This window comes from Dendrobates tinctorius, unplaced genomic scaffold, assembly GCF_039654945.1.
Source record: "Dendrobates tinctorius isolate UK_male_01 unplaced genomic scaffold, ASM3965494v1 ptg000254l, whole genome shotgun sequence".
Lineage (NCBI taxonomy): Eukaryota > Metazoa > Chordata > Amphibia > Anura > Dendrobatidae > Dendrobates > Dendrobates tinctorius.
In genome coordinates this window covers 8,806,294-8,832,317 of record NW_027361921.1, presented here as the reverse complement: position 1 = coordinate 8,832,317, position 26,024 = coordinate 8,806,294, and the positions used below count along the sequence as shown (strand labels likewise).

At 45.7% G+C, this 26,024-nt stretch overlaps 1 protein-coding gene across 8 annotated transcripts in view; it reads left to right on the top strand.

Annotated features, from left to right (window-relative positions):
- Window positions 1-26,024, top strand: part of TNRC18 (trinucleotide repeat containing 18) — a 753,175-nt gene that overhangs the window by 688,054 nt on the left and 39,097 nt on the right. For all 8 annotated transcript variants that reach the window (XM_073558135.1, XM_073558139.1, XM_073558141.1 and 5 more), the window contains one exon: window positions 6,329-6,565. In XM_073558135.1, the coding sequence (XP_073414236.1) occupies window positions 6,329-6,565 (237 nt within the window). The remainder of the gene's footprint in view (window positions 1-6,328; window positions 6,566-26,024) is intronic.

Genomic DNA, 26,024 nt, shown 5'->3' with positions numbered 1-26,024 from the left:
AAGGGACCTTCACCATCTGGATGAAACACTGAAGAACATCACAAACTTTCGCATCAGTGTGTCGCAGGGATCCTTCGAAAAGTTCTTGGATAATGAATCTTGCACACTTACCCTGAAGCTCTTTCAAGTTTATCTTGAGACCTTCAGAAATTAACAACTCTCAGCATTCTGGATGTCGAGACCATGCTGGCCCTGGTTCGAGCTTCAAGAGAAGGCAACTGGATGCTTCACCTAGGAGCAATCCGACAGATGATACCGTGGTGTTTTGCCTATGACAAGGTCAACTATGCCCGATACCTAACCTATTACTACGCTACGATGTCTCGGCTGCCCATAGACCACCCAGAGGTCCATGAATACTTCATGAAAGGTGGCTTTTCGGTCCAGATCGGTAGCAAGAATCCTTTTGGACGGATTCCTGTGGACCAGACCATCGAAGAAACAATCAACAAAGACACCCAAACACCAGGGGGCACAAAATGCTTCAGCCTCAAAGTTGGAGCCGTCGCCAGATTCTACCTGACATCGGAGTACCGCAGCATGTACTTGAGGCAGCTGAGGGCCCTAGTAGGCCAACAATATACTGACTTCAGTCATTCAGACCTACAGGTGTCCAGGATTAGAAGAGATGAAGCCGATGTCCGATCTTTTGTTGAACTGCTGGAGACTGGTTGGTTGAACCCCTTCAACAAAGAGCATAATGGTGAACTTATCAGTTTATCAACAGCGACTGCAGCGCCACCAGATGTAGCCAAAGACCTTCTAGGGGCATACAGTATAGGAGAGGATGCATATCACACATTCAAGGATGAGCGTTTGGGTACCGATACGCCAACTACACTGTTTCATGACAAGATGACGAAGAACAATCTTAAAACGTTCTCTAACATCAGAATGAAAACACACAGACAAGGCCTTGGCAAGGAGATAATTTTGAAGGCTGACAGGAACCTATTTGGCCAGATGATACTTGTAGCTGAGAACAGAAAGCTACAAATGAGTGATGTCTTGACTCATCCCCTCGGGCCATTGCCATGGGCACTTGCCAACGGTGATGGGTCTATCCGCAAGACCAACAAGGCTGCCCTAGCAAGGGAGTTGGAGAGGAATGCTCCTCCTGCAGAGGTGATCCCTGAGCCCTCTGCAACCATCATTGATGGGATGAGCCTGGTTCAGAAACTGAAGGGAAACGATGCAACATTTGCCCAGCTAGCAGGCACAGCAATGAGTCGCGCTATCCATGAGGGTGCTAAGAGCAAGTGCATTGATATTGTCTTTGACGTCTACAAGGAGACATCCATCAAAGATACAGAAAGAGTCAACAGATATGAAGGCACATGTATCCATTTCAAGAACATTCAACTTGGGCACAACATCCAGCAGTGGAGAAAGCTACTAAGTAATTCCTCCAACAAGGCAAGTCTCATAAAGTTTCTGGTAGAAGAATGGAAGGCGAAACACCACAGGGAGAAGCTTGAGGAGAAGGAGATGTATGTCACATGTGAGCAGCTCTGCTTTAAGATCAACAAAGAACAGTGGGAAGAGGCTGCTGACCTTAAGACAAGTCAAGAAGAAGCAGACACACGCCTCCTTCTCCATGCTCTTCATGCAGCAGAATCTGGTTACAAGTCTGTCATCATCACTTCAGAGGATACTGATGTCATGGTCCTGTGTCTGGGCATGTGCCACAAAATCCCATCCCACCTGTTCCAGAAATGCGGTACACAGAACCGGACAAGATTCCTAGATATCACCACTCTGAGCAGAACATTGGGAGGCAGCGTGTGTGATTCATTGATTGGTATGCATGCATTTACAGGCTGTGACACAGTCAGTGCATTCGCTGGCCGTGGGAAGATGACGACACTCAAGCAGTTGAAGATGAACAAGACATACCAGGATGCCTTTCAGGAAGTTGGTCGTTCATGGGAAGTGTCTCCCGAACTCTTTGAGAAGTTACAGGAAATCACCTGCCACATGTACCTGCCAACTACCCAAACAACTGAGGTAAACAGGCTCCGGTATCAGCTGTTCTGTGCCAGACGTGGAGTGGTAGAGTCAAGTCAACTCCCTCCTTGCCAAGACTGCCTTTTCATGCATGCACTGCGTGCAAACTACCAGGCTGCGATCTGGAGGAGAAGTCTGCAGAGCCAGCCATTTGTTGCAAACCCAACAGACTGCGGTTGGATGATAGATAATGATGGAAAGCTTGTTGTCAAGTGGATGCGAGCGGCACCAGCACCAGAAGCTATTATCCAGCTACTGTCCTGCAAGTGTGTGCAGTCATGCGAACTTCCTCAATGTACTTGCCTCAGCAATGGCCTGAAGTGCACGGACATGTGCAGGTTACAGACATGCCAGAACAAGGGTATTGAAGACGAGCCAGTAGAACAACAGTCAGATTCAGAGTCTGATGTTGAAGATATTATGGAGTAACGTTATATAATTATACATACACACACAATAAATAAATATATATATATATATATATATATATATATATATACACACACACACCTACACACACACACACACCCACACATTAGTATGGACAAGCCCATGACATGTTCAGTGTGTATTTACATAACTTGGATTAAATTTTGTTACAAATACTACATGCATTGTATTGACATTTTGGCATTTCCCCTAAATCGACCTTTAATCATTATTTTTTGGAAATATAGGTAGGATCTATTCAAAAGGTGAAAAATACCATTACCTTCACGCCGGCCGCCGTAGCGGTACGGCGAATCGTACCCGGATCATATGCCGGGCGATCGCCGCGGGTCGGGAGCCGATTCCCGGTGCAAAGTGGTTACTGTACCTCCTAAAACATTCCTTAGGGGGTGTAGTTTCAAAAATGGGGCTTTTTTGGGGTTTCCACCAGGGCTGTGGAGTCGGAGTCGGTGCTCATTTTGGTGGAGTCGGAGTTGGAGTCGGTATAAAATTGGGTACAGTAATTCAATGCAGGATGTGCTGAATATTTTTTCATAGGAGTTTGGGAAAGTTATGAAATGTCCTATAAATGGCTGTTCTATTCCTGATCTAAGGCTACATTCACACACAGCGTTTTTCCTGTGTTTTTTGAGGATACGTTTTTCAGCTGCAAAAGCTGATCATCTTTTTAAAAAAACCGCATCACCTGAAAGGTTTTTGAGCACATAGATGTTTTCAATAGCAAAAGCAGATTAGAAATCTGCTCTATCTATCCATTTATCCATATCTGTCTATCCATATCGTATCTGTACCAAAAAGAATGAAAACCGGGTAGTACACCAATATATATTCTGTTCTATCTAAATATCTTGATTATTGGATCATAAAAATGATTAAATGTCTGAGGTTCACATTGTACTATAATAAATTTTTCACTTAAATATAAGCAATATGTGTGTGAGTCGAAGTTGGAGTCGTGGAGTCGGAGTTGGAGTCGGAGTCGGTGTAAGGCAAATTGAGGAGTCGGAGTCGCAGGTTTGGCTTACCGACTCCACAGCCCTGGTTTCCACTGTGCGGGACCTCAGTGTGTCTCCAAATGTGACATGGCCCCATAGATTTCTTACAGTGAATTTTGCCGCAGCTTCGCTTACGAAGCCTGCCGTGCGCCAATACTGTGGTTTTAGACAACACTTGTGGTATTGCCGTGTTCGGGAGACAATGGGGAATAAAAAGTGGGGTGTACTTTTTCCTGGTCCCCCTTTTCAAAATGAAAAATGTGGGCCTAAATCGACATTTTTCGGTAAAAAACGTACTTTTCAATTTCCTCAACCAAGTGCATGAAACTCCAATGGAGCGCTTGTTGGGTCAAAGTGGTTACTATACCCCCTAAAACATTCCTTAGGGGGTATAGTTTCCAAAATGCGGTAACCTTTTGGGGGTTTCCACTCTGGGGGTACCTCAGGGTCTCTCCAATACGACATGGCCCACTGGATTTCTTCCAGTGTAATCTATTATGCCAAAAACAGCCTAGCTCTCCTTCTGTGCTGAGCCCTCTTGCGCGCCCATAATTTAGTTTACGTGTACATGTGGGGTGTTTCTATAAACTGCGGAATTGGGGTAACCAATTTTGGGTTTGGGTTTGCTGTTAACCCTTGCTGGGTTGCAGGTAAAATTGGATTACAATGGAATATCTGCCAAAAAATTGAAATTTTGATATTTCACTGTCATTTTGCTTGAATTCCTGTGCAACACCTAAGGGGTTAACAAAGTTTTGAAAATCCGTTTTGGACACCTTGAGGGGTGTAGTTTGCAAAATGGGGTAATGTATGGGTGGGTTCTGTTATACAAGACCCATAAAGTGACGTCCGAACTGACTTGGTCCTTGGAAAAATGGGTTTTGGAAATTTAGTCGTAAACTTTAAAAATTGCATATAAAACTATGAGCCTTATCACATCCGAAAAATATAAAATTTCATTTCCAAAATGATGCCAATGTGAAGTAGACATGTGGAGAATGTAAACTAATAACTGTTATGGGGGGTATCAGCATTTTTGTAAAAAGTAGAGAATTTCAAAGTTCAAAAATAGCGAATTTTTCCCAAATTTTCGTGTATTTTGTAATTTTTTATGCAGAAAGGTAAAATCTATTGACTCACAATTAGCACTACCATGAAGTACAATATGTCACGAGAAAACAATCTCAGAATGGCGTGGGTAGGTGATAGCGTCCCAAAGTTATTACCGCATGAAGTGACAGGTCAGATTTACAAAAAATGGCCTAGGCATTTGGGTACAAATAGGCCTGAAGGGGTTAAGCTACTGATGTGCAAGGGCTATCATATCAAAACATAAACTACAGACATGCATCTACCTAAAAACACCAAAGAGAATTAGTCACTCCGGGTAGTACCGATATCTGGCCCGGCTCATGGACTAAATGTCCTAGTGGAGGGAAGGAGGTTGTCACTCAGGATTTTACGGTACATGGCAACACCCATTCTCCCATTGATGGGGTGAAGTTGTCCTTTGCCCTTGCAGAGAAACATCCCCAAAATATAATATTTCCACCTCTATGCCTGACAATGGGGACGATGTTCTTTGGGTCATAGGCAGCATTTCTCTTCCTCCAAACACGGCGAGTTGCGTTAATGCCAGAGAGCTCAATTTTTGTCTCATCTGACCACAGCACCTTCTCCCAATCACTCACAGAATCATCCAGGTGTTCATTGTCAAACTTCAGACGGGTCTACACATGTGCCTTCTTGAACAGGGGGACCTTGCGGGCACTGCAGAATTTTAAACCTTTATGGCGTAATGTGTTACTAATGGTTTTCTTGGTGACTGTGTCCAAGCTGCCTTGAGATCATTAGCAAGTCCCCCCCCCGTGTAGTTTTAGGCTGATCTTTCATCTTCCTCATGATCAAGGCTACCCCACGAGGTGAGATTTTGCATGGTGCCCCAGATCAGTGTTGATTGACAGTCATTTTGTATTTCTTCCATTTTCTTACTATTGCACCAACAGAGTCTTACTTATGGTTTTGTAGCACATTCCAGCTTTGTGAAGGTCTATGATCTTGTCTCTGACATCCTTATAAAGCTTTTTGGTCTTGCCCATGTTGTAGAGCAGGGTTCCCCAACTCCAGTCCTCAAGGCCCACCAACAGATCATGTTTTCAGGATTTCCTTTGAATTGCTCAGGTGATAATTGCTTCACCTGTGCAATACAAAGGAAATCCTGAAAACATGATCTGTTGGTGGGCCTTGAGGACTGGAGTTGGGGAACCCTGTTGTAGAGGTTAGAGTCTGACTAATTGAGTCTGACTGATAATTGAGTCTGTGGACAGGAGTCTTTTCTAAAGGTGACTATGTAAGACAGCTGTCTTTAATGCGTCTAACTGGTCTGTAGGTGCCAGAACTCGTAATGGTTGGTAGGGGATCAAATACCCTATATTGTATTTTTGGGATTATAAGATGCACTTTTTTCCCCAAAATTTGGGTGGAAAATGGGGATTCGTCTCATAATGCGGCTATAGAACCTGCCGTGGCTGGGATGAGGGGGTGTTCGGATGTGTGGCGCGGCACTGCGAGTGTTCCATGCTGCAGGTGTTCAGTGCTGTGGGGACTCTGCCAACATTTTGTGAAAGGCCAGAGCCCCAGCAGTTGCATGGTTTCCTATGCAATGGACTCCGGGAAAATAGCTGCCGGGGGCGACGCATGCGCAGATGGTGATCTCGGCAGGGAGTAGGGAGGGTGGGGTGTTCCATTCTGAATTCTAGAAGATAAGCTAGGAGAACATAAATGTAAGCTAAGTTTAAGTCAATTATTTTTTTTGCTTGCTTTTGGGGGAAGTTAAGTAATTTTGTTTTGTTTTTTTTGTTTGTTTGTTTTTTCAGAGAAGAGGAATGAAAGGTAAAGCCCGTAAGCTATTCTACAAAGCGATTGTCCGTGGAAAAGAAATTATACGGATTGGAGATTGTGCAGTGTTTTTGTCAGCAGGACGCCCAAACTTACCATACATTGGATGTATCCAGAGTATGTGGGAGTCTTGGGGAAACAACATGGTTGTGAGAGTTAAATGGTTTTACCATCCAGAGGAAACTAGTCCTGGAAAAAAGCTTAATGAGTGCAGGGTAAGCAGAACTGATATGCAAATTCAAACCTTTACATCGCTTCAACTATTAATTGCCAATATTTGAAGGTTTAATAATAAAAAAAAGTTATACAATTTTTCTATATAGATACTGTATAGTTTCCACTCAGTTTTTGCACATTTTGACAATATGAGACCAAGACGACACCTAACAATTGATCAATAGTACCTCTCCATTTCAAGGCCTCAAGCAGGATATTCTCAGACAGAAGTGGGCCACTTAAGGCCCCGTCACACACAGCGAGATTGCTGATTTTGTGACGCCACAGCGATCTCGCCAGCAATATCGCTGCGAGTGACATGGATCAGCGACCGGCCCCCCTGCCGGGTATCGCTGATCGCGCTCGAACGTCCTGGGCCGTTTTTTTATCGTTGGTCTCCCACTCGCCAGCGCGCATTGCTGCGTGTGGCAGCGAGAGATCAGCGATGCTGGGAGCTGGTTTCCAATGTAAACAGCGGGTATCTAAGAGCTGCGCGCTCTTAGTTACCCGCTGTATACCTTGGAAACCAGCGTGCACGCTGGTTTCCAGGGTAAACAGCGGGTATCTAAGAGCCGCGCAGCTCTTAGATACCCGCTGTTTACCCTGGAAACCAGCGTGCACGCTGGTTTCCAAGGTAAACAGCGGGTAACTAAGTGCCACGCGGCTCTTAGATACCTGCTGTTTACATTGGAAACCAGCTTGCTCACTGGTCCTGATCGCTGGTGGGTCTGTCTGTGATAGCTCACCAGCGATCAGCTAACTATGTCCCAGCGATCCCATCCACGTCAGATTGTTGGTGGGATCGCTGGGACATTGATACGTGTAACAGGGCCCTTAGTTCTTAGAGTGTCATTATCATCAGAGGTTGCAACAGAGATACAGAGAGACTTTAAGAGTCACTGAAAGGCAGAGAAGTGGACATCCTTTGGTTACATCCCAAACTGATGACCGCTTCATTGTGAACAATGCCCGTCGGAACCGGATGATGAATACCACACAACTCCAGGCACATTTAAGGGAGGTGAGAGGCACCCAAGTATCACATCAGACGACTAAAACTGTTTGGTCTGCGTGTTAGATGTCCTGCTATTGTACTTGACCACACCACCAGGCACAGACGTCATCATTTTACATGGGTCAGGGAACATCTACGCTAGACGAAGAACCAGTGGACCTCGGTGCTGTTTACTATTGATGAGCGAGTATGCTTGTTACTCGGGTTTTCCCGAGCATGCTCGGGTGCTCTTCGAGTATTTGGACGTGCTCGGAGATTTAGTTTTTGTTGCCGCGGCTCCTAGACAGCCTGAATACATGTGTGGATTGCCTGTTTGTTAGGCAATCCCCACATGTATTTAGGCTGTCTAACAGCCGCAAATCATGTAGCTGCGGCAATAACAATATCGACCAAACGAATGACTGTTGTTCATAGAAAATTCTACATGGAGCCTAAAATGTGTGCTTTTACACAATGAAAACAAATATGGATCAATTCCAATAGATCACTCAACTAAGATGACTGACGAGCAAAACACAATTTCTCTGGTCCATCATAAAATATTTTATTTATTTTACTCATTTATAAAGCACCATTAATTCCACAGCGTTTTGTAGGCATCATCATTACTGTTGCCATTGGGGCTCACAATCTACATTACCTATCAGTATGTCTTTGGAGTGTGGGAGGAAACCAGAGTATCCAGAGGAAACCCACGAAAACACGGGGAGAACATACAAACCCCTTACAGATGTTGTCCTTGGTGGGATTTTGAACCCAGGACTCCAGCGCTGCAAAGCAACAGTGCTAACCACTGAGCCATTGTGCAAATCCGTATGGATCTTAAGATGGTGAATATTCTCCTTGGACAGCATAGTGGAAGTATCCCGGTTTTATTACACTTCAAAGACTCATTGAACAATGCTGAGGCAGATGCATGATCTTCTTTCACACTGGTTGTACAGAATTTTCTCTGATACTATAAAGCAGATAATTACACTGAACTAGTAGGTAAAATGCTATCTTCGTTCAGCCTCCTTGGCTGTGCATTCAGTATTGAGATGCATGATCTCCACAGCCACTTCGATCATTTAACAGATAATCTTGTGACCTAAGGGAAGCACAGGGTGAACAATTCCACCAAGATTTAAAAACTACAGTGCCTTGCGAAAGTATTCGGCCCCCTGGAACTTTTCTACCTTTTCCCACATATCATGCTTCAAACATAAAGATACCAAATGTAAATTTTTGGTGAAGAATCAACAACAAGTGGGACACAATTGTGAAGTTGAACGAAATTTATTGGTTATTTTACATTTTTGTGGAAATTCAAAAATTGAAAAGTGGGGCGTGCAATATTATTCGGCCCCTTTAACTTAATACTTTGTTGAGCCACCTTTTGCTGCGATTACAGCTGCAAGTCGCTTGAAGTATGTCTCTATCAGTTTTGTACATCGAAAGACTGAAATTATTGCCCATTCTTCCTTGGCAAACACCTCGAGCTCAGTGAGGTTTGATGGAGATCGTTTGTGAAAAGCAGTTTTCAGCTCTTTCCACAGATTTCGATTGGATTCAGGTCTGGACTTTGACTTGGCCATTCTAACAACTGGAAATGTTGATTTGTGAATCATTCCATTGTAAATTTTGCTTTATATTTGGGATCATTGTCTTGTTGGAAGACAAATCTCCGTCCCAGTCTCAGGTGTTTTGCAGACTCCAACAGGTTTTCTTCAAGAATGGTCCTGTATTTGGCTCCATCCATCTTCCCATCAATTTTAACCATCTTCCCTGTCCCTGTTGAAGAAAAGCAGACCCAAACCATGATGATGCCACCACCAAGTTTGACAGTGGGGATGGTGTGTTAAGGGTGATGAGCTGTGTTGCCTTTACGCCAACATATCGTTTGGTATTGTTGCAAAAAAGTTTGATTTTTGTTTCATCTGTCCAGAGCACCTTCTTCCACATGTTTGGTATCTCTCCCAGGTATATTGTTGCCAACCTTAAGGCTATGTGCACACGTATGCAGAAAATTCCGGACTCCTTCCCAGAAAACGAGCATTTTTTGCGCAAAAAACGCGCGTTTTTAATGCGTTTTTTTCCGGAGCAGCCCCAGTCTCATAGAAAATAGCTAGAAATGCGGAATTTTCCGCAAAATTAATGAGCATGTTGCTTTTTTTTACCGCAATAAGTTTTTTGCTGAAAAAAACACATCAATATGCACAAAAAGTGCGGAATTCATTAAAATGAATGGGATGCTTCTTTTACGCGTTTTTTAAGCGTTTTATTTTGTAAAAACGCGAAAAAACGCTTACGTGTGCACATACCCTAAACGACACTTTTTATGGATATCTTTGAGAAAAGCCGTTTTTCTTCCCACTCTTTCATAAAGGCCAGATTTGTGCAGTGTACGACTGATTGTTGTCCTATGGGACAGACTGTCCCACCTCAGCTGTAGATCTCTGCAGTTCATCCAGAGTGATCATGGGCCTCTTGGCTGCATCTCTGATCAGTCTTCTCCTTGTTTGAGATTAAAGTTTAGAGGGACAGCCGGGTCTTGGTAGATTTGCAGTGGTATAATATTCCTTACATTTCAATATGATCGCTTGCACAGTGCTCCTTGGGATGTTTAAAGTTTTGGAAATCATTTTGTATCCAAATCCGGCTTTAAATTTCTCCACAACAGTATCACGGACCTGCCTGCTGTGTTCCTTGGGCTTCATGCTGCTCTCTGTGCTTCAAACAGAACCCTGAGACTAACACAGAGCAGGTGCATTTATACGGAGACTTGATTACACACAGGTGGATTATATTTATCATCATTAGTCATTTAGGACAACATTAGATCATTCAGAGATCCACAATAAACTTCTGGAGTGAGTTTGCTGCACTGAAAGTAAAGGGGCCGAATAATATTGCACGCCGCATGTGATGGTGTGATATGTTATGTGGGTATCATTTTGTGTATATTTATATTTTATGCATTTCCATAGTGTTCTCTTGTTGCCCTGTATCATTCCATGTATTGCCATAATGTCTAGTCTCAATTACCTTCCAAAAGTCTGATAATTGAATTAGCGCACTGTCTGCAGCCTGACTGTTTCTATGCCTCTTCATGAACCCCCTGTAGTGCCTTAATCCCCAAGGCACCTTTGTCAGGCCTGGGAGGCCTGAAAACCGCCCCAACCTGTCTGACTACCCCTGGACATAAGGAGGGGGCTGGGGAGGACAGGAGCTGTTCAAGTCAGACCCTGCGTGGTGATGATCGTGTGAAGATAGCACGTCAGAGAGAAGGGGAAGCATATGGACCAATTTTATCCTCTGTCTGCTGGATTATTGAGCTCTCGTCTCCTTGGACATACATCCTGTTACTGAACTAATGTTCTGGACTATTGTATCCTCAGTATGGTGGATTGTTTATGGACCTTTTAGTTTTGCCTATAATAAAGGTCTTTGGATTGTTCACACTTCCCTAGCTCTGTTGATTGTGTGGTATCGGAGAAGGACCCGCTGACAACTGGTGGCAGCAGTGGGATCAACATAGTGTAACCCAATGGAGAACCACCCACAGAGTGAGTACAGAAATTGGACTGTATCCAGTTTACAGGAGAGAGCCAGAGACCTGGGCCTGAACTACCAGGGACTGACTAAAGAAGCCTTAATTGACTTACTGGTGTGTGCTAGCCCGGCCACCTCCCATATGTCTGAAGGACAAGCGCTGGAGACAGGGATCCCCACCCCAAAAAGCCAGTGGTTGGTGTGGTACGAACAAGAGATGGGTTCTGGGCCCCGGCGTCTCAGGAGTATAAGGAAGAGGCTGCCCGCCAGGCACAGCGGAGACAAGAAGCAATGGAGCTTGAAAAAGGGAGTAATGCAATGTGGAGTGTAAACCCAACGATCAGGGAGCCTGTACGGATCACCCGGACAGAGTTTAACCCCTTCCCGACCTTTGACGCCACATAGGCGTCATGAAAAGTTGTGCCAATACGACCCATGACACCTATGTGGCGTCATGAATTGATTGCCCCCTGTGGGTCGGGTGACCGGAGTCACTGAAAGGTCACTCGACCCGCACACAAAGGACCCTTCATAGTTAACCCCAGGGGGCGTGGCTTAGCCCCCACTTGCCTACGATCGCTCTGATTGGCTGTTAAAAGTGAAACTGCCAATCAGAGCGATTTGTAATATTTCACCAATGTAATTTGGTGAAATATTACAATCCAGCCATGGCCGATGCTGCAATAGCATCAGCCATGGCTGGACACCGAGACCCGACCCCCCCACACCGACTGGTGGGGTGGTCTGCCACCGACGGATGGCGGCTATCTGCCGCTGCCGTTAACATCAGCTCCCCTGCCCCTTCCCTCCGATCCCCCCCTCCTTCCGATCACCCCCCACGGTACTTACAAAGTCCCTCTGGCCGTCCCGGTGTCCCGCCGTCCCGGATCATGGGCGCCGCCACCTTGGAAAATGGTGTGCGCATGCGCAGTGCGCCCGCCGGAATTTCTGGCTGCAGATTCATTTTTTCATTTTGATCACTGTGATAAACTCTCACAGTGACCAAAATAAAAAAAAAAGTAAATACACCCCCCTTTATCACCCCATAGGCAGGCACAAATAATAAAATACAAAAAAAAATATTTTTCCATTAGGGTTAGAATTAGGGTTAGGGTTGGAATTAGGGTTAGAGATAGGGTTAGGGATAGAAATAGAGTTAGGGTTGGAATTAGGGTTAGAAATAGGGTTAGGGGTGAAATTAGGGTTAGGGGTGGAATTAGGGTTAAAATTAGGGTTAGGGGTGGGTTGGGATTACTATTAGGCTTGTGGTTAGGGTTATGATTAGGGTTGGGATTAGGGTTAGGGGTGTGTTGGGGTTAGAGTTGGAGTTCGAATTGAGAGGTTTCCACTGTTTAGGCACATCACGGGGTCTCCAAATGCGACATGGCGCCACCATTTATTCCAGCCAATTTGCGTTCAAAAAGTCAAACAGTGCTCCCTCCATTCCAAGCCCCGACGTGTGCCCAAACAGTGGTGTACCCCCACATATGGGGTATCAGCGTACTCAGAAAAAAAGTACACAACAACTTTGGGGGTTTAATTTCTTGTTACCCTTGGGAAAATAAAAAATTGGGGACTAAAAAAATATTTTTGTGGAAAAAAAGTTTATTTTTCACGGCTCTGCGTTATAAACTTCTGTGAAGCACTTGGGGGTTCAAAGTGCTCACCACATATCTAGATAAGTTCCTTAGGTGGTCTAGTTTCCAAAATGTGGTCACTTGTGGGGGTTTCCACTGTTTAGGCACATCAGAGGCTCTGCAAAAGTAACATGACGCCCGCAGACCATTCCATCAAGTCGGTATTTCAAAACGTCACTACTTCCCTTCCGAGCCCCGACGTGTGCCCAAACAGTGGTCCCCCCCACATATGGGGTACCAGCATACTCAGGACAAACCGGACAACAACTGTTGGGCTCCAATTTATCCTGTTACCCTTGTGAAAATAAAAACCTTCTGTGAAGCACTTGGGGGTTCAAAGTGCTCACTATGCATCTAGATAAGTTCCTTTGAGGGTCTAGTTTCCAAAATGGGGTCACTTGTGGGGGAGCTCCAATGTTTAGGCACACAGGGACTCTCCAAACGCGACATGGCAACCGCTAAATATTCCAGCATATTTTCCATTCAAAAAGTCAAATGGCGCTCCTTCCCTTCAGAGCCCTGCCGTGCGCCCAAACAGTGGTTTATGACCACATATGAGGTATCGCTGTACTCAGGAGAAATTGCTTAACAAATTTTAGGATCGATTTTAACCTGTTACCCATGAGAAAATGAAATAATTGATGCTGAAAGAAAATTTTTGTTGGGAAAATTAAAATGTCCATTTTTTCCTTCCACGTTGCTTTAGTTCCTGTTAAGCACCTGAAGGGTAAATAATCTTCTTGAATGTAGTTTTGAGTAGCTTGAGGGGTGCAGTTTTTAGAATGGTGTCACTTTGGGGTATTTTCTGCCATATAGACCCCTAAAAGTGACTTCAAATGTGAGGTGGGCCCTATAAAGAAATGGTATTGTAAATTTTGTTGTAAAAATGAGAAATCGCTGGTCAGCTTTTAACCCTTATAACTTCCTAATAAAAAATTATTTTTTTTCCAAAATTGTGCTGATGTAAAGTAGACATGTGGGAAATGTTATTTATTAACTATTTTGTGTCACATTACTCTCTGGTTTAACAGAATAAAAATTCAAAATGTTTGCCAAATTTCCATTTTTTTTCACAAATAGACGCAAAAATTATTGACCTAAATTTACCACTAACATGAAGCCCAATATGTCACGAAAAAACAGTCTCAGAATCGCTAGGATGCGTTGAAGCGTTCCTGAGTTATTACCTCATAAAGGAACTGTCATGATCCAGGTTGGATCTGACAGTTTAAATGCACAATTGAACTTTTCCTTTGGCTGTGTGCCAAAGTGGTGTGATTGCCCCCGGTGGCCATTAGAATTATTGCACTGTGGTGTCGTTTGTTCTAAGTTGCCCCGGTGGTGGTGAGCGGTATTGCACTTTAGTTTCTTTGGTTAAGTGCACGTAATTATAATGCAGGTGTGAATGCTCTATAAAAGAGTGCCAGGTGTATCAATCACTGTTGGTGATAGGTCTTCAGTTAGTCATTCACAAGTAAGCGTGGGTGAAAGATGGAGCTGAACAAGAGTCCTGGGCAGCCCAGCCAGAGGAGACGAGTGGCAGCTATGGAGTCTGCAAGGAGTGCTGGCATGGATTGGTGGAGTCCAACGATGGGGTCTGCAAGAAGGACTGGCATGGCGTGGTGGAGCCGCAGTTTATGGTGTCAGCAGGAAGTGCTTGCATGGCTTGGTGGAGTGGCGACTATGGTGAGAGTTGCACTCAGCATGCTGGACTTGGTTGCTGAAAGCTGGACTCAAGCATGCTGGACTTTTTGGCAGAAAAGTTGGACTCAAGCATGCTGGACTTTTTGGCAGAAGCTGGACTCATCTTTGGGACTCTGTTTACTGGGCAGCTGCAACTGGTGGTGGACTCTGATCCAAGGCTGCACTATGATGATGGATCCGGTTATGGTGATGGATCCTGTTGGAGGAGAAGATGCACGCAGCTGGTGGGCTCTGTCGCTGGAAGCGTAAGCAACAGAGCAAAGCTAAGTGATGTTCCCCTGTTTTGTCATTTTTCCTTATGTGTGTTTAGTGCAGTGGTGGGATTAGTTTCCGCACCGACCAATTCCCTAGTGAGGGTTTAGTGCAGGGCGAGTCAGGGTTTTGAAGTTCCTGTGTGTCGCCCGGTGCAGAACCGGCATAGGGAACGATAGGAGTGTAGAGACACTGACTCAGGGGAGTGCAGGAGGTCTCCACTTCCCCGTTTCCCTATCGCAGGACCCTCCATTGTTATTGTTACCCAGTTTTCCCCTTTATTGATTAAATTCGCCTTACTGGAGGCGGGGTTTCCAGACTTACGTGTATTACCTAAATTCGCCTGTTGGAGGCGGCGTACCCAGCTGCACGTTTTATTATTTAAATTCGCCCCACTGGAGGCGGTGTATCCAGGGTCTCGCGTGTCCTCTAAATCCACCCTGCTGGAGGCGCTGTGTCCAGCCACGCGTGACTGTGACAGGAACACTGATCAGAATTGCAAAAAATGGCCAGGTCATTAAGGTCAAAATAGGCTGGGTCATGAAGGGGTTAAGCCATTTGATGAGGCTTCCGGAGATGTGGAGGGGTTATTGAAGGACTTTGAACAGCAGTGTGCTGTGATGGAGGTGCCCCACTCTGGCTGGATGTGTTTGTTAGTGGGACTCCTGAACAGAAGCATGGCGGAGGCTTACCGAACCATTGACTCACAGCGGAATCGGGATTATAAACACTGTAAAGTGGACTAACCTAGATTACCATGCTATCACCCCAGACTCATATAGGGCCAAGTTCCGAGACCTCCCATGCACCACAGGGGGATCGTTTAGGATGTATGCACATAAGATGTCCCAGGCATATCGGAGATGGCTGGAAGCAGAAAACGCCTTTACTGTGGAAGATGTTATACAGGCGTTCCTTATAGAAAAATTTCTTGCCAAGTGCCCCGCAGAGGTACAGGAATGGGTCCGGGAGCGCACGCCGTCTACCGTGGATAGAGCTGCAGGCCTGGCCGATGAAACCCTTACTATCCGACCGCAGTGGAGGAGGCTTCTGGACAATGAATCACGGCCTTCTCCCGCGCCCCGTCCCTCTCCGATTATATCTGCCCTTCCACCTAGTCACAAGTCGATGACAATCACGCCTCACCATCCTTGGCCCCAACAGTTCTGACCATGACCTGGGGGTATCACATAGAGGAGATGTTATGGGTGTGTGCAACCTGGACATTTGCAGTTTGGCTGTCCCTCAAGGATTCGGAGGGAGCCCCACCTCGTCCAGTGCATCTTTTGCACTCCTCCCGCCTGAGGAAGAGCTACCACCATCCCCACCAGAGTGGACCACCAACCACGGCACCATAGATACCCCTCCTGGAGTGTACGGACTCCGGCCTTTGTCCTTTAGCTACCCAAAGCAACGGCAACGCCACCTGCAGGATGTCTTAATTGATGGATACAAAGTGTCAGGATTTAGAAACACGGGGGAATTCCTGACTATCGCTGACCCCCGTGTGGTTCGACCCGAGGCAATTCACCAGGGTCTGGGAATTCCCATTGTCCTGGCGGGGGGTGCCCGCAAATATATACAGCGGAGCTTCTGTGCGTTTGGATTATGGTTGTGGAGAAAAATTGTTGGATTGGAGTTATGGGAGGACTTCCTGCAACTATCCTCCTTGGGAACGACATTGGGAAGTTACAGTGCCAATTTGTGGGAGCAGTCACCCGACTACAGGCCCTTCAAGCACTACGTCATCCGAAACTCACCGGAGAGCAACCACCACGAACCGCATCAGAGTTGGTAAGCAATACGTTCGCTGATACTACATTGGGAGAGTTTTGGGACAGAGAGGAGTTTAGGAGAGAAATAGAGGGTGACACTACCTTAGCAGCCCTTAAGCAAAAGGCAGAAACTGGGCACATGGGAGATAATGGGGATGGCTTCACTCGAGAAAACAGACTGTATTATCGTGTAACAAAGGTCAGTGACAAGGGCAACCCTGACGCAACGACCAGGCAACTCATTGTCCCTCAGAAGTATAGGGCACAGCTACTCCAACTGGCCCATGACATCCCCTTGGCTAGACATCAAGGGAGGAAAAGGACTGAAAAGAGACTCACCCAAAGTTTTTACTGGTCTGGCATCTCGCAGTCAGTAGCCCATTATTGCCGCACCTGCGATGTGTGCCAGCGAATGCGGCATCCAGGAGCTCGACATAAGGTACCCCTGCAATCCCTGCCCATAATTGAAGAACCATTTCAACGTGTAGCTGTCGACATCATAGATCCACTGGCCCACCCCAGCCAGTCGGGGAAAAAATATATCCTGACAGTGGTGGACTATGGCACTCGGTATCCTGAAGCTGTGGCCCTGTCCAGTATTACAGCAGTAAAGGTTGCCGAGGCCCTTGTTACCATCTTTACCCGGGTAGGGTTTCCTAGTGAAATATTATCGGATCAAGGCACTCAGTTCATGTCAGATCTGGTCCAGTCCCTATGGCATACCTGTGGTGTTCGAGCCATTCGCACCACCCCATACCACCCGCAGACCAACGGACTGTGAACGCTTTAATGGAACCCTAAAAAATATGCTGAGGTCTTTTGCTGACTTTGAAAAAGACTGGGAAAAATACTTGCCACATCTCCTCTTCGCCTATCAGGAGGTTCCCCAAGAGTCCACAGGGTTCTCTCCCTTCGAACTACTGTTTAGCCGGAAGGTCCGTGGGCCTTTCGCTCTTCTGAAATAACATTTGGAGGGAAACATCTCAGATACCGGAATGCCCATCGTTCCCTATGTTCTAGAGCTCAGAGACCGTCTCGCACAGCTAGCTACCTTGGCTAAAGAACATCAGCGAATGGCCCAGTCCAGACAAAAAACCTGATATGACCGTAATGCCAGGACCCGGGAATTTATGGAAGGATAACAAGTGCTCATGATTACTGCTTCCCCTGCCAACAAGCTTCAAGCAGTGTGGGAAGGCCGTTATCAGGTTGTCAAGAAAATTAATAACGCTAACTACGTTATTGCCCTGGACTCTAGTGGTCGACAACAGAAAACCGTCCACATTAACATGCTGAAAGAATACCACAACCGATCTCTGCCTGTTCTAGCCGTCTGCCAACCCCCTAGTGATACCGCCGACAACGAATGTCTCCCCGATCTTCTCCAGGTCACCCAAGCGGGGGAGGATCATTAGAACAAGTGCCCCTGGGCTCCCATTTATCGGATATACAAAAGGACGATATTTTCGCCGTACTAAGGCCGAGAGCAGCTGCTTTCTCCTCAAAGCCGGGGAAGATTACTCTCACCAGCCACCATGTGGAAACCCCCGGACAACGCCCCATCCAGCAGGCTGCCTGCCGTGTTCCAGAGGCTGTTCAAGGCATGATAAAGGACGAACTGGAGGAGATGAAACGACTGGGAGTTGTTCAGCTATCTCACAGTTCTTGGGCCTCTCCTGTCATCCTGGTCCCCAAGAGGGATGGTACAACACGATTCTGCCACAAAGAGTAATGCTTACCCCATGCCCAGGATTGATCTGTTGGACCGTCTGGCCAGTGCCCAATTTGTGACCACGTTAGACTTGAGAAAGGGGTACTGGCAGATACCCCTAACGGAGGACGCTCGGGAGCGCTCGACCTTCGTTACTCCATTTGGGCCTTTAAGTTCCTGGGAATGCCCTTTGGGATGAAAACTGCCCCCGCTACTTTCCAGAGACTGGTAGATCGACTGTTAGAACAATGTCAGGACTTTGCCTGTGCTTACTTGGATGACATTGCCATTTTTAGCACAACCTGGGAGGAACATCTTAAACACTTGGGAATATTGCTAGACTGTATCCTTACTGCAGGACTGACCACTCGCCCTGATAAGTGCCAAATAGGGATGGCTGAGGTGCAGTACCTTGGGCATAGAGTAGGGGGTGGGACCCTAAGGCCTGAGCCTGCCAAGTTGGAAGCCATTAGCAACTGGTGTAGAACCCAGACTAAAAAGCAGGTACTTGCATTTTTAGGAACTGCTGGTTACTATTGAAAATTTGTTCCTAATTTTAGCACCTTGGCCAAGCCCCTAACCGTCCTGACCCACAAGAACATGCCTAGGAATGTGACGTGGATGACTGCATGCGAGGATGCCTTTTCAGCGTTAAAGACCGCCCTCATCACTGCTCCTGTCTTGGCTGCCCCTGATTATAAGCGGAGGTTCCTCGTGCAGACAGATGCATCCACCTTTGGGATTGGGGCAGTACTTAGCCAAGTGACCGCCGCTGGAGAAGAACATCCTGTTGCTTTTGCCAGTCGGAAACTACTGGATCGAGAAGTTGCCTATGCCACAATTGAAAAAGTGTGCCTTGCCATTGTATGGGCGCTAGAAAAAATTGCAGCCATGCTTGTAAGGCTGAGACTTTACAATTGTTACAGACCACAACCCCCTCACATGACTGAACCTCGTATCGGGGGACAATGGAAGATTGCTGCAGTGGAGCTTGTCCTTACACCCCTACAACTTATCCATCCAATACAAGCGGAGAAGCCAACACCAGAATGCCGATGGACTGTCTCGACAAGAAGAACCATAGGCTCCCCAGGCCGACCTACCCCTGCCACTGTACAAGGAACTATAAACAATTGAGCAATGTGGACTGAAGTGAGCAGGCCAGAGGTCTGTGTAGACCTCATGGCGTGCTCACTTATTATGAGGGGGGAGAGGTTGTGATGGTGTGATATGTTATGTGGGTATCATTTTGTGTATATTTATATTTTACGGATTTCCATAGTGTTCTCTTGTTGCCCTGTATCATTCCATGTATTCCCATATTGTCTAGAGTCTCAATTACCTTCCAAAAGTCTGATAATTGAATTAGCTCACTTACTGTCTGCAGCCTGACTGTATCTATTCTTCTTGATGAACCTCCTGTAGTGCCTTAATCTCCAAGGCACCTTTGTCAGGTCTGGGAGGCCTGAAAAATGCCCCAACCTGTCTGACTACCCCTGGACATAAGGAGGGGGCTGGGGAGGACAGGAGCTGTTCAAGTCAGAACCTGTGTGGTGATGATCGTGTGAAGACAGCACGTCACAGAGATGGGGAAGCATATGGACCCATTTTATCCTCTGTCTGCTGGATTATTGGACTCTCATCTCCTTGGACATTCATCCTGTTACTGAACTGCATTCGTGTTCTGGACTATTGTATCAATAGTGTGGTGGATTGTTTATGGACCTTTTTGTTTTGCCTATAATAAATGTCTTGGGATTGTTCACACTTCCCTCGCTCTGTTGATTGTGTGGTATCGGAGAAGGACCCCCTGACAACTGGTGGCAGCAGAGGGATCAACAGAGTGTAACCCAATGGAGAACCACCCACAGTTTTTCAGTTTTTAAATTTCCTCAAAAATTTAACATAACCAATAAATTCCCTTCAACTTCATAATTGTGTCCCACTTGTTATTTATTCTTCACCAAAAAATTTACATTTGGTATCTTTATGTTTGAAGCATGATATGTGGGAAAAGGTTGAAATGTTCCAGGAGGCCAAATACTTTTTCAAGGCACTGTATAAAAGAAAGACACTGAAGACGCTGGGGTACCCACATGATGGCAGATTACTGCTGGTCTATTCAAAGTGATTGCCCTGGTGCAAGCTATCTCAGTAAATAAACAATGTATTAATGACAACCTTTAATGCATGTATAATTCTTAGTCTGTGATGTAAATTCTTCATAAATAAAAGAACACTACATATATGAATTTAATATCCTAGCAGGCAAAACTAAAAAATATTTAGTAGACATCAGTCCTAGTATTCGATCGGTCCTATGCATATATATAGGGTATATCACATCTCGTTAACTAGAGCTGATGGAAGAAAAATAAGGGCAGATTTAGAATATTTGACAGAAACTGGCCTAAAAACAGGTTAAAAATCTCAGGCACCAGTTTTCTTGTTCCCCATAATCCGGCAACGACCAGCTGCTCCCCTCAAGATTTCAGAAAGAGAAGTGAAAATAATTATCAGAAGAGTTGTCCAAGAGCAAAGAACCACCTGTCAAGAGCTACACAACAACTTCCCCTTTTGGAAGTGCATTGAGCAGCAGGATAGTTTGCTGGTGAAGGGAAAAAAAAACCTCTTTAAATCTTCTGCCTGAGCGAGTGTGACCTTAGCGTAAGTGTGAACGGTGGTAAGTGTGTGACTTGTGATTCAGTGACTTTGGATTCAGGGCGTTTCCAAGGGAGGTATTACTGAATTACTGTTATATTTTATTAATAATTTTTATTTTTACTTATCTTTTCTGTCTGGTGCAATCACCATTAGAATTTGCTCCACTATTGCCAATGCCATCCAATGTACATCTTGCCACATGTATGCAATCCTTGACCAGCCGGTCGAGGGTGCATACTGCTGTGTGAGATGTGAGCACGTTGTGCATTTGGAAGCCCAGATACTGGATCTAAATATGCAGCTGGCAACACTGAGATCCATAGCCAATATGGAAAGGAGTATTCTGCTCACTGAGGAGACGCTGAATGGGATAGATGACGGGCGGGATGCTAGGTTGGAGCTGCACCTTGAGATTGAAGCAGCAAGCTGGGTGACAGAAGGCGGAGTAGAGGGAAGAGTGCTAGGGAGGCTAGTCCTGATCTGGCACAACCCAATAAGTTTGCCAAGTTGGCAGATGAGGGGAGTGTCAGTGCAGGGGTAGTACTGCTCCAGGAAGGCATGTCCTCTGAAAGGCAGAGGAGTGTCTGCTCCAGTAAGGGGGGAAATTGGAGAGCAGGGCAGGCCAGACAGGTGCTGGTAGTGGGGGACTCAATTATTTAGGGGAACAGATAGGGCAATCTGTCACAAAGACAGGGATCGTCGAACGGTGTGCTGCCTACCTGGCGCTCGAGTCCGACACATCGCTGATCGGGTTGACAGATTACTGGGAGAGGCTGGTGAGGACCTAGTGGTCAAGGTGCACATTGGCACAAATGGCAAAGTTAGAGGTAGGTGAAAGGTCCTTAAAGATGATTTCAGGGAATTAGACTGCAGGCTTAAAGCAAGGACCTCCAAGGTGGTATTTTCGGAAATACTTCCTGTACCACATGCCACGCCAGAGAGGCAACGGGAGATTAGGGAGGTTAATAAGTGGCTCAAGATTTGGTGTAGGAAGGAGGGGTTTGGGTTCCTAGAGAACTGGGCCGACTTCTCAGTTGGCTACAGGTTTTACGCTAGGGACGGGCTGCACCTCAATGGGGAGGGTGCAGCTGTGCTGGGGGAGAAAATGGCTAGACGGTTGGAGGAGTGTTTAAACTAGGAACTGGGGGGAGGGTATTTATTTTATAGGAGGGGAAGACAGTGCAGATAGAGACTTGGGCACAAATAATGAAATTGGGGGTGGGGGTGGCATGGGGGGGTGGGGTTAGAACAGTTAGTTATTTAAGAAAGAATAGAGATACAGAGAGATACATAAAGTGCATGTATACTAATGCCAGAAGCCTCACCAACAAAATGGAGGAATTAGAATTACAGTATATACTCGTGTATAAGCTGAGATTTTCAGCACATTTTTTGTGCTGAAAATGCACCCTCTGCTTATACACGAGTCATTCAGCAGAAACCAGTGGGGGAGGGGAAGCGGCGGCAAGAGCCGGTGGCTGGGAAGTCATACTCAACCCTCCCATGCCTCTCTGAACATCCTCTGCATCCACCTTGTCCCAGCGCTGACAGCTTCTTGCTGCCTTCAGTGGTCACATGGTACCGCTCATTAAGGTCATGAATATGGACGCCCATGGGCGTGGAAGCATATTTGTTGTGAGTTCATTTTCTGGTCTACCAGTTGTGAGTTCTCCTTCCAGACTCCCTCTGGTGGTAACAGGAGGTAGTGAGGCTGATTTAATCAGTAGAGATCTGCCACCTGATAATGAGGATGACGATTGGACCTCAGGAATCTCAGATTGGATTTAAGACAGCCGACGCCCTACTCTGGTGCTGGTGATTCCTTCTGCTTGTCAGGTCTTGGCTCTCAGCTCTGTTCCAGTCAGCTCAAGCTAAGTTTCTCTGCTAATGTTCACACTTGGAATTTGTTGTTCTATTCAGTTTTTTGTGTTGTCAGCCAGCCCCGGCTGGGGCTGTGCTGAATTTCCACTCTTATTTATCTGTATTTGCCAATTTGCTTTTTGTCCCTTATTAGATTGGCATCTTTTTGCTCTGTCTCGGAATATTTCAGATTGCTGATATAGTGGGAGAAGTCTAGTGACATCAGGGTTAATTTTGTTATCAGAAGTGTTGGACATTATTTTGTAGGGTTTTGGGCAGATTGCAGACAGTGCCTTTCCTCTTCCTCTCCTTTCTAGTTAGTTTGAGCCCCATCATTTGCTCAGCCTATTTTCCTGCCTGTGTTTGTGTTTTCATCTTGTTTCACCGTCAATACATGTGTGGGGGCTGTCTATTCCTTTGGGGTCTGCGTACGCTCCACGGCTGCTGCTAGTTGTGTGGTTAGGATCAGGGATCTGCAATGTGCATAGTTACCAACCTCTCTGGTTTTTCTGGGCTTAGCATGTTTAGGTTTTTTCCTCCTCGGTGACCCATTCATAATAGAATCACCAGCCATACCGCAGATTCTAGGGTACTCAAAAGCAGGAAAAAGATGTTAAAAAAAAAGAAAAGTGCCAGAATTTTTTTTTTATATGTATTTTTTCCTCTTTTTCTCTGGGGCCGTAGGAGGATTTTTTTTCCCCTAATGGAGATTAAGCAATTGTCTGATCGTGTGGAACAACTTGCTGCTGAAGTGCAGGGAATTTCCACCTACCTCATTCAGTCACATGATTTCCTCCTCAGTGACCCATTCATAACACATATTCATAACCTTAATGAGCGGTACCATGTGACCGCTGAAGGCAGGAAGAAGCTGTCAGCGCTGGACAACGGAGGATGCAGGGACGTTCAGCGACGGCACAGCAGGGTGAATATGAAGGAGTAGGATGGGGGCAGCACGGGGGAGAACTGGGGCAACACAGGGGAGGACAGGAGCTGCACGGAGGACAAGGGCAGCACAGAGGAGGACTGGGGAAGGACAGGGGAAGCATGGAGGATGACGGGGGCTGCACAGAGGGCATTGGAAGCACAGAGGAGGACGGGGGCTGCACAGAGGGCATTGAAAGCATGGAGGAGCACGAGGGAGGACAGGGAGCTGAGCCATACATAGAAAGGGAAGCCGAGCCACACGTACTAGGAGGGGGGAGAGCCACACAGAGCAGGACAGGAATGAGGGGACAATGTACACCCTGCTTATACTCGAGTCATTAAGCTTACCCAGTTTTCCGTGGCAAAATTAGGGGGGCTCGGCTTATACTCGGGTCGGCTTATACTTGAGTATATAGTACGGTAATTTTGTTGGAACATAATTATGACATGGTGGGGATATCTGAGACATGGCTGGATGAGAGCCATGACTGGGCTGTTTATTTACAGGGCTATACTCTGTTCAGAAATGACCGTACAAATAAGCGAAGGGGAGGTGTGTGTTTATATGTAAAATCATCCTTATAACCCATCCTGCGTGATAATATATGTGAATCTAATAAAAATGTAGAGTCTGTGGGTGGAGATAAGGGGAGGGAGAAAAATAATAAATTACTGATAGGGGGTTTTACAAGTCTCCAAAAATAATGGAAAAAACGGAGAATATCCTCATAAGGCAAATAGATGAAGCAGCGACTCAAGGAGAAGTAATTATTATGGGGGACTTCAACTACCCTGAAATACATTGGGAAACCGAAATCTGCAGTTCCAGCAAAGGTAATAGGTTTTTGACAACTATGAGAGACAATTACCTTTCACAACTGGTTCAGGACCCAACAAGAGGGGGGGCACTGCTAGACCTAATATTAACCAACAGGCCAGACCGCATAACAAATATAAGGGTTGAGGGTCACTTGGGTAATAGCGATCACAAAATAATAAGTTTTCATGTATCTTTTAATAAGATGTGTAGTAGAGGGGTTACAAGGACACTAAACTTCAGGAAAGCAAATTTCCAAAGGATGAGAGATGATCTTGGTGCAATTAACTGGGACGATATCCTGAGACATAAAAATACAAAAAGAAAATGGGAGACGTTTATTAGCATCCTGAATAGGACCTGTGCACAGTATATACCGTATGGGAATAAACATGCTAGAAATAGTAGGAAACCACTATGGTTAAATAGAGCTGTAAGGCTGGTTTCACATTTGCGTTTTTTTGCGCTGGAAAAAAACACATACGTGCGCATGCGTTTTTTCCCCTATATTTAACATGGGTGCGCATACCTGCGCGCTGGTAAGCGCATGTATGCGATTTTCATGCGCTGCGTTTTTTTGGGGTGTGCGTTGGTATTTTCCAGACGCAGCATGTTGCATTTTTTGGCCCTGGAAAAAAGCGCATGCGCACGTATGCGCACGTTTTGCGCTAAAAATGGCCATTATAGCCTATGGATGCGCATACGTGCGCACTGGCATGCGCAGGTATGCGTTTTTTTAGCGCTGCGTTTTTTTCGTGGTGTCCACTTGTTGTCCTAGTTATAATCTTCTAAAGTCAAAAAAAAAAGTCTATATAAAGGAGGTGCCTGCCAAAACTCTGCCACTACTACACTGACAGATTGAAGAGCAGACAGTCAACCAAGAACCCATTATATCAGCGAAGAATGTGAGTATATTACATTATATGCCTGTCCTTTTAAATTATGTATGTACTAATGATTTTTATTATTTTTACATGCAGTATGTCTTCAGAATCAGAGTATTCCCCATCGCGGCAGGAATTGGCGCAAGCAGACCGTGAGGTGATTATTTTCGTGCATCTGGTAAGTATATCTGCTGCTTCTCCAAATCTCTTACGTTTTTTTCAACTTTTTTAAGACATCGTCATCATCATCTTCTGCGGACGGGACTAGTGAGGGCGAAGAGCAGGAGCAGCGAAGCCAAGTCCCGGTGGTGATACGGAATGTAAGTATCAAATGATTTGTAATGTTCTTTATTTTTTATCTTCTATTTTTAGTCTTTTTTATGTTTCTTTTTTTGTAACTTTTTATTCAATTTAAATTTGATTATTCTAATGAATGTGTTTTGTCTAGGTTCCACAACGGGATGAAGACGTCTACCTGGATAATGAGCAGCTCATCAGCCTGGTCCAGGAGCGTTCGCCATTGTGGGACAGCCGTGACCGGCTGCACAAGGACATTGTGGTGACCCGGCGGCTATGGAATGAGGTGGCCGCAGCGTTGATGGATGGCTGGGACAGCGCCACAGCATCCTCCAAAAAGGCGTTTAGTGAGTATTTCCCTGCTCTGTATTGTGCCGCAGT